Source organism: Dermacentor silvarum, chromosome 4 (assembly GCF_013339745.2).
Source record: "Dermacentor silvarum isolate Dsil-2018 chromosome 4, BIME_Dsil_1.4, whole genome shotgun sequence".
Lineage (NCBI taxonomy): Eukaryota > Metazoa > Arthropoda > Arachnida > Ixodida > Ixodidae > Dermacentor > Dermacentor silvarum.
The window spans coordinates 77,149,284-77,165,177 of record NC_051157.2 but is presented as its reverse complement, the minus strand read 5'-3'; the positions used below and the strand labels follow the sequence as shown (position 1 = coordinate 77,165,177).

The 15,894-nt window shown below is 46.4% G+C and overlaps 1 protein-coding gene across 1 annotated transcript; it reads right to left on the bottom strand.

The window, feature by feature from the left end:
* Positions 1–8,827: 8,827 nt before the first annotated feature.
* Positions 8,828–11,690, bottom strand: LOC119448174 (la-related protein Larp4B). Its single transcript, XM_037711621.2, has one exon. It carries the CDS (start codon positions 11,130–11,132, stop codon positions 10,155–10,157), a length of 978 nt encoding a protein of 325 aa, XP_037567549.1. The 5' UTR covers positions 11,133–11,690; the 3' UTR covers positions 8,828–10,154.
* Positions 11,691–15,894: the final 4,204 nt, after the last annotated feature.

Genomic DNA, 15,894 nt, shown 5'->3' with positions numbered 1-15,894 from the left:
GCGATGTGGATCAGAGAACAAACGGGGATAGCCGATATTCTAGTTGACATTAAGCGCAAGAAATGGAGCTGGGCAGGCCATGTAATGCGTAGGATGGATAACCAGTGGACCATTAGGGTTACAGAATGGATACCAAGAGAAGGGAAGCGCAGTCGAGGTCAGCAGAAAACCAGATGGGATGATGAAGTTAGGAAATTTGCAGGCGCAAGTTGGAATACGCTAGCGCAAGACAGGGGTAATTGGAGATCGCAGGGAGAGGCCTTCGTCCTGCAGTTGACATAAAATATAGGCTGATGATGATGATGATGATGATGATGATGATGAATCAGATGGTGGCCGCACCGAGGAACTTCACCGAGTCAGAAACTGACAAGCCACTGCTTCAAAATCTTTGCCGAATAGAGAACAAAGATCAAAACACACTAATCCTGACTGAATTCATAATGGGAAAGCTTGGATAGCTTGGAATACATATTTAGCCCCGCTTTTAGAACAAGCACCATATACGCTGCTTGCGCCGTTTGGACATAGCCTAATCAGCTCCGAAAGTGCTTTTGCATATTCTCTGAAGCTGTGATTAAAGCTTCGTGTCGTCCACCTAGTCACCGTCTACGATATCTCCGAAAACGGAAGTTTTCTAAGCCGCGCCGGCGTCATACACTTCCATTGTAAACAAGGAGGCAACGGAGGCAGTTGAGGCAAGCAATGGACGCGTCACCACGTGATCAAACATGGCAGCGCCCACGGGATCGCCACGAAAAGGGTCAGTGTGTACTATTTTGCGCGCATGCGCACCATCCCATCATCGCATCACAGAAAGAATAAACCGGGACATATAAACGTCGCCCATGTCAGAGAGCGGATTGCATAAAATCGCACCCAGAAGAGTGCAGACTTATGGAAGCTTGGATGATACAGATAGAGGCATTCTTTTTGATGAAACCGCGAACTTTACGTCACGGTTTCCTCTCCCTCTGATGCGACCATAGAGTTGCCTACAATAATCACTAGAGGGAACCCTGGCGCTGCAATCGTTCACCCACCATGGGAATGATGCATTGTCTGGTCTACGTCCTTGTGGATCCAAACGTTCTTGTGACTTCGTTTATTATGGTTTATCTGTCTCCACAGGCCTGAGTTTCAAAGCAGTATATACTTTCCTTTAATGCAGAATGCGGTAAGGCTCTGCGAAGATGCATAATCGCTGCTAATAGCAGTGTTTCATCTTGTCCATGTGTCCGTCGCGTAATGGTTTCAATATCGGACTTCTGTGCTAGAGGTCTTGTATTCGAATCCTGCCGTCGGACGATATTAATAATGTTCATTTATTTATTTATAATGCAGCACTTTCATGAAAATGATCACTTTGCCACGTCACGAAGCCGTTTGAAGTCAAAAGGACGAAGTTAAGGCAAATCCATGTACTGACCATCATTCACATGCAGGCTGAACCACCTGCTTGCAGCACACGTAGACACATAGCGCCACAGTTCCCTCTAGCAATCATCGTACGAAGCTCTATGGCGCATGCGCACCAAATAGTACATATATAGGGAGGAGGCCTGTGAATTAACAAGCAGTTGATTTTAGCGCCCGTCCTTGTCTGTTTTGTTGTTTTTTGTGTAGCAGTAGCAGGCGGTGGCTGTCGATTTGATGGTTTTCAGCTGAACCCGGAAGTTACCGGGGGGGGATGTTATATTCGCAAGGAAACTGTAGAGGCTATCTTCAGGTCTGTATCAATTTTGAATGTGACCTACCTTGCGCCCCGGACATTCCAGCAGCAAGGCTCTACAGAGCGATTGTGTTGCCACCTGGGCACGGTTAACTTTTCTTCACCCATGCCACATTTTCCCCCACTTTATCTAGACCATTGTTTCTCAAACTTTTCCAGTACGTGACCCCTTTTCGTATTACCAAACCTACCCTGACACCCCCACCCCCCTTTTATAAGCGTTCTTAAAATGTACTTCTTTTTAAATTGCGTGTTACATTTGCATTTTAATTTATTTACAAGATTAACCACAACAGAGAGAGCTACCAAAAATGTTTCTTAATAGTTTTAACAAGGATTGGTTTAATCATCTATTTTAATGAGAAGGATGTAGTTTAATCATTGAATCCTGGACATTAAGTGCGATAGCAGCTGTTTGGCTTCTTCCCAAGCAAAATTGCGCCGTCTCGGACCGATAAACGAAATAGCGCAAAGAGGGAAGGGGATAGTTCATAGCTGGACGTCAAAGGCTGGTAAGAGGCATTGACATCATTGGTTATAGTGATAGTTTGACCCTCGATAACACCAAGAAAGAGGCTCATGATCCGCAGTTTGAGATGCTGCTCTATAGAAACCTCAGGCAAATTTGTTATTTCCCCCGGGGATTGCATGGAGCTGCAGAGCGTCGGTTCACTGTAACCTCCAGCATTCGCGGGCTCCAAAAAATTCGCACGAGGTTTAGAATGTTCTAGTTAGTCTCGACTACTGTGGAGCCAGAAGCTAAGCCTGAAATTCATGGAGTGAAGCTTTACGATTAGTATGAGGCGGCAACATTTACGCGCCGCATCACAGCATATTCATTACGCTATACAGCGAATATGCAGAGAGTATATGACAAACCGGTGCTGATCATTCAGTCGGCACCTTAGAAGCACACTTTATTTTGCGATTAAAGTCAACAAATGCCATGCGCGTTGCTCTCGAGGATCAAGGACTGATTCTATACTTTGTTGAGCTCATTTATGCGCCCCCCCCCCCCCCCCCCAGGCAAATTTAATGTTAACGAACACACCCTACAGCAACGAAGGATTCGCTGTAAGCGGTCGTTAAGAATAGCTTCAGAAAGAAGCGCTTAAAGTTGCCCTGACCACAGGTGTTAAAAGACAACATCAAAGAAGTAACGAGCGCTTTAATTGAAGTGTAAGCTATGACATGCCACGGCGACTGAAAGAGTACAACACCACGCACCACGAAGAATTGAAATATTAAAATATTAAGCACTACAATATAGCGAGAAAGTGGACATAGCAAAGTTACTGTCAGTGACTATAAATGACAGTGGATATAAAAATGGAGCATATCCACTGTTACTGTCAAATGATAGTTATTGTCAGTGATTATCATTTAACAGTGGGTATGAAAATTGTCAGGGCCTTCCTCTGCGCTTCTGAATAGACCTCCAAGACCGAAGTGTATTTTCCTTCGAGGACGGTAATCAAGACGACATGGCGTTGATCTCAAGGCAGTTCTTCGTTCCCGATGAAGAAGGTCAGCTCACAAGCGCCTAAATGGCCGCACTTAGAACTATGTACTGCTGATATACCCGTTCAAAGAAAGCTGCCCGTGTATCTCATATCTGATCTAAGCAGACGAGTCAAAGACTCTCTGCCACGGCGAGCACCGGTATGTCTAACTGGAATAGTAAGTAGAAATCAATATGTGCCCCCCCCCTCCCCCTTATATACCGTTGTCCCTAGAATTTTCTACCAAGCACTGATCCCGAGCAATTTAGACTTGCAGTGAAATATTAATCGCGTATCTGCTTCTGACTTTAAAACGACACTGGCCCAACAAGTTCAGGTTGGCGCGCATGAGCACCAACTTGAACCTACCTATGATTTAGGTAGCCGTTGCTAGCACTAGCCAGCGCCAAACAATTATAACAAAGGTACCGTTGCAACTGCGCAATAAACCAAGCAAAGGAAAACGTTGTCGGTTGTTTTGCTAGTGCTGTGCACAGTCAGGGTTGTCTTTCAGTGCCTTATCCCTTCAATTTTTTTTTTTTTTGAAATTCAGGCTAAAATTTGTGTATCACAATGTCTCAGTTAATATTGTTTCATATTCCTCGCAGTACCAATGACTATGGTAGGTTTGTTCCGTGTGCTCCAATATCGCTGTTGTCTGCGTTATCCGATAAACAATGATCCCGTTGGGGTCACGTGACCCGGGACGCTAATATACAAGAGTTCTGACATCGAACCACGTAACTGGACAACCAGCGGTATATCATGAATATCTGACACCCATAAAGCTTCTCAGAAAAAATTTCAAGAGGGAACTCTGATGCTTCGATCATTCAGTTAGCATCATAATTATGTGTATAGGCGTCCTGCGCTGGAGCTTTGAAAGAAGCGTGGCGCCCCCTTCAAGGCGTAAGGCATTGAATCGAGTCGTACGCGGAGTTGGTTCTTTATTATATGCGCGGCGCCTGACTCCCTGCCTCAGTTGGCTGCGTATAGCTATCGAATGCGAAGTACCAATTTCACTTGTTCCTGGCGCGTATTGCGTGTTTATTGCGTCTGTAGCACTTAGAAGATTATCTAACAACTTTTCTCCTTGGTCAGAGGTGCTACAAGACCGTCCTAGAATAGTTGATCGCCTCATTCACGAGGCTCGTGCAGAAAGCGAAATGCGAGCGCTTCTGCGCCGCGCCCTGCAACGCAACGTCATCGTATAGACGCTACTGTTACACCGTCAATTGCCACGAACAAGGAGTATACTGCATCACAAGGTTCAGTTTTACCACTTTACATCACTTTCGTGCAAAGCAGAGAGGCGACAAATCAGGATATTGGCCGTTCAGCGCATGGGGAAAGCGAAAATACGCGACAGCGCCGTGGCAGCTATCAACAAAATAATCTGCAGTCTTCGTCGATTACATGGCTGTTCTGTCTACACTTCTGCAGTAAAATGATACTAAGAAATATACACCGAAGTGGCGATTATGCGCCTTTTACGGATATTGGTGAAGCCAAAGTTTAATTATTAAAGTTACATTTATAATCTTGAAAGCCCCCTTCCCCAATAATCCTCGCCTGCCCTCAGAAATTCTTGCACGTACACGGGCAGAAGCGACCCTCGAATATCTTCAGATACCCTTAGCGCTACATTTGTCAAGTCAGTACTGCGCTGAAAAAAAAAAAAAAAACTCTCCATCTTGATCTCAAGCTTGATCCTCAATTATTTTATTTTTTGACACTGACTTGGAGGCACCGATGTGACAATAGAAATGACGGATGAGCCAATGCGTATAAAATAGCGTTCACTAATGGCTGCGATTCCGTGCTGAAAGATCTGCCGGAGGTTGCTCGAGATTTTTATTTTAGCACGGCCGCCTTTGCTGGGTGCTGCATACGACCTAGGTCCGTGGCTAGCACTAGCCAGCGCCAAACCATACTAACAAAGGTACCACTGCAACTATGCAATAAACCAACGAGAGAAAAAATCGTTGTTGGTTATTTTGCCAGTTCTGTGCACAGTCAGGGTTGTCTTTCAGTGTATTACCTCCTCAAATTTTTTTTTGAGATTCATAGTAAAATTTGTGTATCACAATGTCTCAGTTGACAATTCCTCGGCATCAAATCAGCTGACATTTAATGAACGAGTGGTAGAAAGTGCTGGCACTGTTTAGTAAGTGTAATGGTTGCCCCACCTTGAACACCTGGGCCATGTGACACGCCATCACTCACAGTTAGACGAATTCTGCAGCAGGCGGTAAATGTGACACTTTTCCAATGCTTGGCTTTTAATAAAATTTAATTATTGGAACACTTCATCAATCATGACTTTTGCCAAGCTAAGTGGTCAAAGAGAAAAAAACTGCTTCTTAAAAACGTTTCCGAGTTTATTCAGTGACGCAGACTAGTGCAACAATAAAAGTTCCAGCAAAAGTGAACTGCCTGTTAGCTTTAAATCATGGCGTCCGCCCAGTGGTGGTTGAAAAAAAATATCTCCATCTTGATCTCAAGCATCCTCAATTATTTTATTTTTTTGGCATTGACTTGGAGGCACCGATGTGACAATAGAAATGACGGATGACCCAATGCGTATAAAATATCGTTCACTAATGGTTGCGATTCCGTGCTGAAAGATTTGCCGGAGGTTGCTCGAGATTGTCAGTGGTGGTTGAAGTCATGTCAGTATGCTTAAGAAGCACTCACCTTTACAACTGATCCGCATCGACTGTACCATTTAATTAAGTATACTTGACGGCACATAAAACTGGTCGCAGTATTTCCGAAGTGGTAAACATCTAGTGGTTGGTACTTTTGTTGGTACTTTTGCGTGGTTGGTACATTTAGTAGCCAGTTATTTTTTTTTACTTTCTTCCCCGTGAAAGTATCTCATTTGGTAGAATAATAACCGTACAGCAAATAAAATAACCGTACAGCGAATAAACGCCATTTTTTTAATAGAATGTACTAACTATAACCCTTAAAAGTAGTTTGCTTCAGAGAAATTTGAGGGAAAATCACGCGTTGGCTAACCAGCAACTATTCTTATTTACATTCCGTTACTGCACTTACCTTGACACTTTAACCAACAGTCTTCATGCTGATGACCAAGTAATACAACTGTTGAGTAGTTTTGTTGGCGGTTGTGATACAAGATGAAGTGCTTTATTACAATTTTTGCGTAAGCGCTTATTTACATAGCCAGGTGTTGCAAGTCGATGAGCTTCTATGTGGTTGGAAGAGAGGAGGTCGTCGTTTTGCTTTTCGTGGGCAAATAGGGGGAGGAAGTTGACATATGTGTACTTTACAGGACCAGTGACTTTCTATTTCAGTGCAGCTATAAGCGGAATTTTATCGAGGAGGTTATTTCACCTTATCCCTGTCACACCCAGGGGTGCGATCACGCAAACAGCTCGCTTTCCGCACGTTCGGTTTCACTGCTACGTCACAAAGTGGGAAAGCTGCGCTACTGCCCCGCTATCTCTGACGGCCGCTGACGCAATCACAATTCTGACCGATCACGAGAAGGCAAGCGAAGGAACGGAAAAGCGAGCTGTTTGCGCGATCGCACCCCAGAATAACTTCGCGTCGCGTAACGTTAGGCGACGTTCTCAATTCAAAACAAGCCTTAAAATTTTCAATTTGGTGTGCTGGCAACGACAGAAGCGCAAATAAAATGCCGTGGCTTGCTTATTTCGCCATCTTGGATTATATATATATATATATATATATATATATATATATATATATAGTGCAACGCCTACGACGTGCTGGGCATGTCGTATTCGGGCTTCAATGAATGATCGAAAGAAAAGGGAAAAGGAAGAACGTGAAGTTATAGGCTTCAGACATAGCCAGCACTGCAAATACTTGCCGACAGTTCTACCACGCGCATTTATTTATGGCGATAATTTGCGATATCCAGGGAGATAAAGAAACTACGATGCTGCGTTGTAGAGCCTTCGTCAAATGTTTTGCAACCACTCCATGTGTGACTGGACATGGCCTTGAAGGGCACACTTGTATCCCCCCACTGAACTTGCTCTAAGGATTCACGTAATGAAATGTACTGTGCTTCTCGTTCTAGTACTGAGTTTCGCCGCGCCAAGTTCATTACATCAGCCTCGCAATCGAGCTAGAGCTTTCAACACACGCTAATGGCTTAAAAATGTTGTTCACTTACTGGGGACTTCACCCACCAAAAAAGAGAATGACGCTGTCCTGTGGGCCAACTGCAGCCAATTGGCAACTGTCGCCGAGTGCGCTTATGCGGTACCGCTGCACTGTTAAGCTCACGCAGGCACACAAAGACAGCTCTTAAGTTCTCGAGGTCACACTAGAACACTGTCTGACCTCGAAATCATATTGTTCTTATTCTTGGTTCCGAGTGCACGCATTAACATCCACGATTTATTGTGTGGCTCCTGAAACACGCAGAAACGAGCTTCAATACATAGGCGTGCGCACGCAATACTGAATCCTGCATAGTATAGCAAGGGGGTATCTGTTGCTGTGTTTCTCTGCAGGCTTATTCGGTAGGAGTCAAATTAAACTTAGCTCACGAAAGCGTCCTCAACAGAATGAACGAAAAACGGTGCTTGAATGAAAAAAAAAGTCACATATAAATAGGCTTCCTTCTTCATAAAATATCTCTGTAAACCATGCGCATACCCGAAAGAAGTGCAAAAAAAAAGTGAATACCTTGCATTCCAAGCAGAAAGTTTCAAGAATGATTCGTTTCATGTGCGAAGCATAATGTATCAAGCTGCGTGCAAGCTTCTCTCAAGGCCCTAAGTGGCGTCGCCTCGTTCCTTTCAACAATGATATAAGTTGTACGCAATGAAGTGCCACCGACGTTGTGATTACTGGCATTAAAGTGAGACACGGACCGTCTGAAGCACGTGACCGCAGTGTTATTCTCGACCGTCTGTGACGCAGTGCAAAGAATTCCATTACGTCGGTGACTCCAATGTACATTAACTCTTGACTTTCTCTCCTTCTCCAAATAGTTTCCTCCTCTTTCCCCTTCCCCTCAGGGCAGTGTAGCCGACCGGATACAGTCCTACTCAGTCCTTGTTAACATCCCTGCTTTTCAGTCCTCCTTTTTTTTTTTTCGCTCTACACTCCCCCCCCCCCCCCCCCCTCAAAAAAAAAAAAAAAAAAAAAAAAAGCTCGCAGGACTTCCTTCGTTCTTAGAATGCAAGGACAGTACAAACGAGGTGCTGTTTTTAAACTTATTCTGTGGTGTCGTCCTCCCGTACTTGGCCACAAAGAAGCTGTCGAAGGCGAAAGCTGAGATGCCACAAAGACGTGCATTTGACCCAACTGTGAACATGGCAGTCCTTTGGTGACATTTTCGGATACCAGCGTGGTATCACGAGGAATATTTGTCTTCTCTGCGTGGCCCAGGTCGATTCGATGGTCAACCAGAAACTGAACCCCCTCTTGCAGATATAATGAACGTAAATAAATTCGCGGGCAGCGCACTACGTTTTTTTTTTTTTCTATATAACAAGGAAGTGGTATTTTAGAAATTCATCATTGACTAGTACTGACTGCTCATGTTAGTTGGCGCTTGTGAACATCATTTTTGTTTTTTGCATTATCACGAATTCAACAGGCATAACGACAGCCCTTTCATCCCATATGCACTGACATGGCGGGAGGTACACTTGGGTATTGGTCTCAATTGGCACATTAAGAAAATGCACTGGCTTCAAAATGGCTGGAAGGTTGGGGGAGGGAAAGGCGGAAACTCTCTACATCGTGCGGAATCATTGTTCATGCACATACTCTGGTCGCGTAGTGCCGTGGTGCCCAATAATCTCAGTCTTCTGCATGGAGTCCACCGTAATGAACATGGGAGGTAGGGATAGGGTACAAGGCTAGCGGGTACAATTCGTCTCTTTACACCTAGAGCGTTTTTGAAAAGGCGCGCTGGCTGAGCAAACGTATATACCGTGGGCAATATGTACAACTTCGCTTTTTTAACGCGATAGCGTTTAGGGCCCCGTGTCGCAGAAAATCCGGCGTCGGCAACCGGCGTGTGATCGCGGGTGGCGGAGAAAATCATCCAACCACATCGACCGCGCAGGCCCTGCACGTGGTGCAAAGTTTTGGTGAACAAAAATTGAATTTCTCACAGTGAAATCCGTCAGAAAAATGGTAAAGTACGGCTTTACCATTCGGCGTCGGATTCGCCGTCGGATTGTTTACCAATCGGCGTCGGATTGTAATTTGAATGTACGAGAAAATTTAATTCTGCTACGAGGAAACTCAAACACAAACCCATTTTCCAGCATTTCTACCATACCTGCGCGCGTCGGTGCAATAGAAAACAATTAATAAAATAATAAAAAAAGGTGCTATAGGGCCTTCACATTTTAATATAAGACCACTTATATTGCCCCTGGAAAAACGCCTTTCCAGCAATGCATTTCAGTTTAAAAGTGAAGCCGGCTTCAAGGGGATCGGTGTAAGCTTGGTCTTTGTAAGCTGGCTTTCCCACGTTCAGGGTTGCAGTGAATGAAGCCTACTTGCTGTATGCGAACGATGCGATGCGAACGGGTCCCGATAACGCTATCGCGTTCTACTCTTAAAGGCGAAGCTTATTTTTCTGATGATGTCAGTGAATGTCTGGCCTTCACACTCGAATTGTGCCCACCATATGTCGCTCCAAGTTCCGCAAGTACATCTACAAAGTGAAGCATCAATAAAAGATAGACACGCACAATTCGCTCATAGTGGTTCGCGATGAAATACAATAAACAGGTACATACAAGCCTTATTTAAGAGTACCACTTTGTCAGTGGTAAGGGCTTCTTGCACCTATATCAGCGGCCGATCGTCACTTATGAATGCACCTTCGATTTCGAGCCTGTCGGTGGCTATCGACCAAACTTGTGACACCCTGCAAACAAACCCGTTCATCACCACCATGCACTTCTGGGCGTGTCCGCACGGGATGTGGCAACCCGAGGTGAAAATTCGGACTTGGCCGGGGGTGGACCCCGCGAACTCGTGGTCTGCAGTGAGATGACGATCGGTATAACAGCGCCTGCGCTGCCCATCGTCTTGGCCGGCACCGAGAAAGTCCTTGTCTTGACGCCTGGCTGCCACGTGCTCTGGGAGCCACCCTGCTGCTGTTGTTGAGGCCAGATGACCTGTACGGAAGCCCCTCCACCGCCACCACTTCCGCCGCCACCTTGCTGCTGCCACTGTCCCTGCTGCGACGACACGGCCTGTTGCGTCACGGACCTCACGATGGGTATGGGCACGTAGATGAGCTTCACTTGGGTCCTCGGCAGCGATGGTTCAGGAGGCGGCGGCTGCTGTGGTTGTTGAGGATGATGTTGCTGATTAGACTGCTGCTGCTGATGATGTTGCTGCTGTTGATGCGGTGGATGAGGATGGTTGTTGTTATTGTTGTTGGTGTTGCTGTTGTGGTTGTTGTGGTTGTTCTGGTTCTGCTGGTACTGCCAGGGAGCACCGCCCATGGGAGCCATGTTCTGCCACGGGTTGGGCGGGTGCTGAACGGGACCGCTTGGCAGGGAAGTGAAAGTCGCAATATGGCCCTGTTGCTGGGTGGACCACGGGAGTGAGATATCTCCGGGTGGGCCACCGTGATTTTGATGGTTGTTTTGATGGTGGTTTTGAGACTGCTGTTGGTGCTGCTGCATTTGCCAAGGGAATGCGACACTGTTGGTTTGCCAAGGAGCGTTACCTCCTTGCCATGAACCGGGCCCCGGACCTTGGAGATGAACCGTGGCGATGTCGTTCGCTCCGCCTCCGCCGCCGCCTCCGCCGCCTCCACCTCCACCGTGGTTATTCCACGGACCGGAAGAATGGAACAGCATCCTCCCTGGATTGAAGTTTTGCTGCTGCTGTTGATGCTGTTGCTGCTGCATCGGAGAGGAGTGCCACTGCTGTGGCCAGGGCGCCACCGCTGTCACTTGCTGCGGCCCTGACGGCGCGATGGACACCAGGTTCTCCGTGGCGAACGGCTCGTGGGTCACCCAGGCGAAGTCATCCGCACTCACCAGGCAGCATGCGCAGATGAACCCAAGAAGAGAGACGCTCTTCTATTGTGTGAACACAAAACAAAAACGCAGTGCACGGCGATGCTTAGGAAAGAAAAGTGTAATCAAAATAACAGTGACACAGGCACACAGCAGAAGAGTGTCTCATTGGATGTCTTCTTCGTGTCTTATTCTATAGGTTTCTTACATGAGTGCTGCATGCGAACGTTTTGATCACGTCTTCGCCTTCAGAATAGTGAGCGCCGTTACGCACCATGAACCACAAAAAAAATAGCTAATTTTGAGCAGATTTGTTACACAGTGTTACTTATATTTATGAAACTGTCCAACGTATTGGCAACGGCACCACTGTGACGTCGGAAGAAATGTTTTTCTCTTTCTTTTGTTTATTTCTTTTTTTTTTTTTTCAGTGGCATCAGCACACTAGTTAGGCCTTGGCGGACACGTTAAACGCGCATGGAACTATGTTCGAAAGTAATAAATCGTCTTCTGTCTATAATTTATGCTGATGGAAAATGCTATTACTCTATAATTGTGCACTTTAATTAAGGTTGCTGGCAGTCTTATTACGACTCGCACGCTTTGACTCTCAGTCTGAGATCGATTACTAACAGTACTTAGCTTATCGTAAACATGGGTGCTAAGCATCATGTCATGTAAAACACGCGAATCTCGTTCAATATAAATATTGCTTCATGTTCCGTACTTGGTCTGGATGGTTGTAGAAACCGCATCTGTACACAGATAGGCTGAGTAATTCGAAAGTATACCGCCAATGTTATCCCTCGAGCTTTCATCAGATGCTGAAAGATTAAGATACGGCTCTGTGACGGTCCTATGGAACAAGACTTCATTTATCAATATAAGCTGAAGATATTGTTCTTTGGTTTTCTGCGTTGACTCGTCTTTAAGTGCGCGTAAGGATTCCGTGGTAAGCCACCCTAACACTTCATATCTCCGTAGACAAAGCACTATAGTGTACCCTGCTACAAATGCCCGTTAATAACGTTTACCCGTATTTCTTAAGCGACCAGGCTGTTTCATACCAGAAGACTCATCGCTTCTTAGGTGTGATCATTGACAGGCACCTTTCGTGGAGCCCCCACTGCGTCTACCGCATGAAGAGGCTAACATCGATTATTCACATACTGAAGTTCCTGTGTAGAGAAAAAGTGGGTTGCATCGGTACGGTCCATGCTGCAGCTGTGCAGAGCTCTGTTTCTGGGCTTTTTGCGTTGCTCCTTGCCTGTTTTGGCAAATTAATACAAAATTAATATTTGCACCCTCGAGAGTTTGCAAGGACAGGCATTGGGCGTGTGCCTAGGAATACGATGGTGCACCTCAACTCCTGCAACAACCGTGATCGCTATAAAGATCATCCTATCCCAACCTACGGCACAATTTGCAGCCTCAGAGTGCATATTCGATGCCTCGAGTGTCCAATCATTTTACGAGGCAATGATTCTAGGACCATGGCCTTATGAGTCGCAGGCTTACAAAGCTACGAGAAAATTACTACAGCCTATGAAATCGACCCGCCTCTGTGACAGACTGTAGGCGTGATGAAGAACTCCCCGTGTTCGCACTGCTGATGCTTCCCCCTTTCTTTTTCCTCTTTAACCCCCTTCTCCCTTCGTAGGATAGCAAACCGGACGCGCGCCTGTTAGGCCTGCCACCCTTTCCTTTCTCTCTTATCTCCTCCTCCTATGTTGGACAAACTATGCACCCGTGGACCACTGCTTCAAAAATAGACATCGGCTTACGCCGATTCAGTAGCGCATCACATTCACATTTTCGTTTATGCCGTAAACATACTCGTAACCTCCGCCGACTCTCTCTTTCTCTGGTTCTGTTTTTTCTTTTTCTTACTTTTTTTTTTTTTTTTTGACGCCACGATGTGTACGTTCCAAGTACTCGACTTGGCTGCCTTCAGTCGAAGTTTGCGAACCTCGCTCGCCGAGATTAGGGAACGTTCAGCATGCAGCTAACGCTGGCGGCGTTTCCTCATATAAATGTGCTCGAAGTGACATTGGTTGAAGAGGCATCGCCCTCTGGCGTGGCAGTCTGGCGCATAGGCATGCCTACTATGTCACGGGGTCTGGCAGCAGTGATACTCATTTATAAGTTACTTGGACTTGGGCTGAACTACGCGCGTGAAAGCTGCCACCGTGACGCCACGAGAGGAACGAGGTAAACTCGGCAAATGTCAACGTCGCGTTGCGGGCTTCCTTTTTTTTTTCCTACCATGAAAGAAAAATAACATACGTGAGAAAGTTCCCGCAATGTTGATTACCTGTGCGCACGTTGATTCAGGTAATATTATTAAGTGGGTATTCATAGGTAATCGTCAAACTTCCTCTATTTCGCTTACGCATGGCTAATGGGCCTCGCGCGCGTTTTGTCAAATAACTGTGAGCAGAATTCCGAATCATACTAGGAGGGGTGCGATTTGCAGACGCCATGGGCTGTACTGATTAAGGTATGCTAACAGAGCGTGCTTATTTAAACGATGTTCGTCAATGCATTGAATTTGAACGTTACACACGCACGTCCACACACACCCGAACACTTATTACACTATTTTTCTTCAAGGGCTAATCCCCTAAAACAGCATATAGTGAAGCATACACATGAAGAGGTAGCGGAGAACACTGAACATTCAGGAGGGGGATGTCTCGGCTGCTCTTGAATTTCTTAAGTGATGTGTACTTCGCTCACGGGAAGTTAGCCGATTTGTTTCAGTGCTTTGGGTGAATAATGTGGGCACGGGCCGACGCGACCTATTGAGCCAGATAGCTCGGAAGCCGTTACCTCGCGTTCTGGGCTACGCAGTGCGCGTTGCCCTGTTCAACTGTCTCGCGCTGCGCTTTCAAATGACGATGCCCAACTCTGACCAAAGGTGGCGCTCCGGCGGAGCGATTGCCGGCAAGTCTCGCCAAGCTACATCTGTCTGCAGCCAATTCAGATCTACGAACCTAATTCTACAGACCTCATTGGCCAACTGCGGTACCCGCCGCGGTAGCTTAGTGGCGATGGCGTCGCGCTGCTGAGCTCTAGGTGGCGGGTTCGATACCGCATTTCGATGCCGATGCCGCATTTCGATGTGGGGCGAAGGGCAAAAACACTCGTGTGCTAAGATTTGGGTGAACGTTAAGAACCTTAAGCTGTCCACATTAATTCGGAGTTCCCGACTACTACGCGCCTCATAATCAGATCGCGGTTTTGGCACGTAAAATCCCCAGAATTTGGTGAATAAATTGTTAACTACTTGTAGTTTCCGTGTACCCCTCCTGATGAAGAGGCACTCTGGGTGTTCTCTTTCCTTTCTTTCTTTCCATCCCTTAACCCTCTTCCCTATCACAGGATAGCAAACCGGACGCCGGTGAGGTTGACCTGCACGCCCTTCATTTCTCTCTTCTCTCTGTTCTCATATTGAAGTTATTTTCGGTGACACGTACATTATTCGAGCCACCGACATCTGAAACGGCGTGATGATCACTGCCTAACTTATTCATTTTAAAAATCGCTAATTGACTTTTCTAATTGAATACTTCGGAGAGCATGCTAGAAGTGCGGAGTATAGAAGCCTGCAAATATGCGAAGTGTGTTCACATAGTCATGCGGAGACCATGGCACCTGTATCGAAATATTCGACAGCAAAATCGGTCACGATACGCAATGGTGTTTTTAAAGTTTTCTTTTTCTTTTCGTTCATCAGTAAGCAAGCTAGAAAAGCTTTCGATTTCTTTCTCCTCTTTTTGGAAGGAGGAGGAGGGGGGGGGGCGGCTTAGCGTAATTAACAGTAACACTTGTGCATTACGTGCATTAACAGATATGTCAACGCTTGTGCCAAACCCGAGATACCTACTAAGTATCGACACGCATCTGACCGCGACTTATTCCGTGATTGAGGATTGTCCGCTAACTCAAGTAAGTAATTTTGTAATTGGGTAGTTAGTTCGGGTATTGAAATATTTAATAAGCGATTATCGCTCGATTCACGATGTACGCGGGCGCGAATAATACGTTGCCGAAAAAATAACCTCCTTGCCTCTGTAGCAATTGAAGTCTTCGCTGGTAAACGCCCGCTGTACGCACTTGTACGGGAGTACGCACGCATACGACGAGGGCTGCCGTCTTCCAGCGACTCAGGCTTTGAAAAGCGGGCATGCGGAAAAAAAAAAAAAGACGTGGACGGGCGATATGGAAAGCGCGGAAAGCGAAAGGCCGAGGACGAAGCCGAAAGCGTGCGTCACGAGCAAGAGCGCGCGGCAGCAGCCTCTGCATCCTATCTCGCATCGCAGGGCCACCGTGCAAAGCTTTTCCCTCTCGAGGAGGTAAGAGTCGACAGTGCGGCTCGTCCGTCGCCCATTTAGGATAATCTGCTACCGAAACAAAATCAAAAGAATTGAAAGGAGAAAGGGGGGGGGGGGGGGGGGGGTAGACGAGCGTGGTGACCTAGAGGCGATGCGATACGATTGTCGCGGCTGGGCGGGCGTTGAACGCGCTGTATACTTTATCCGTTCCATCATACGTAAATGTGGCTATTCTATTCTTGCCGTTTTATAAGTCTGCCACTCGGCCGCCGGTTTTAGCGCCGAGACCGGTCTCGCCTGCGACTGGCGCAGCC

What these genes read in the sequence shown, in the direction of transcription:
- LOC119448174 (XM_037711621.2), bottom strand. Translation starts at nt 11,132, where the DNA reads ATGCAGCAGCAACAGCATCAACAGCAGCAGCAAAACTTCAATCCAGGG.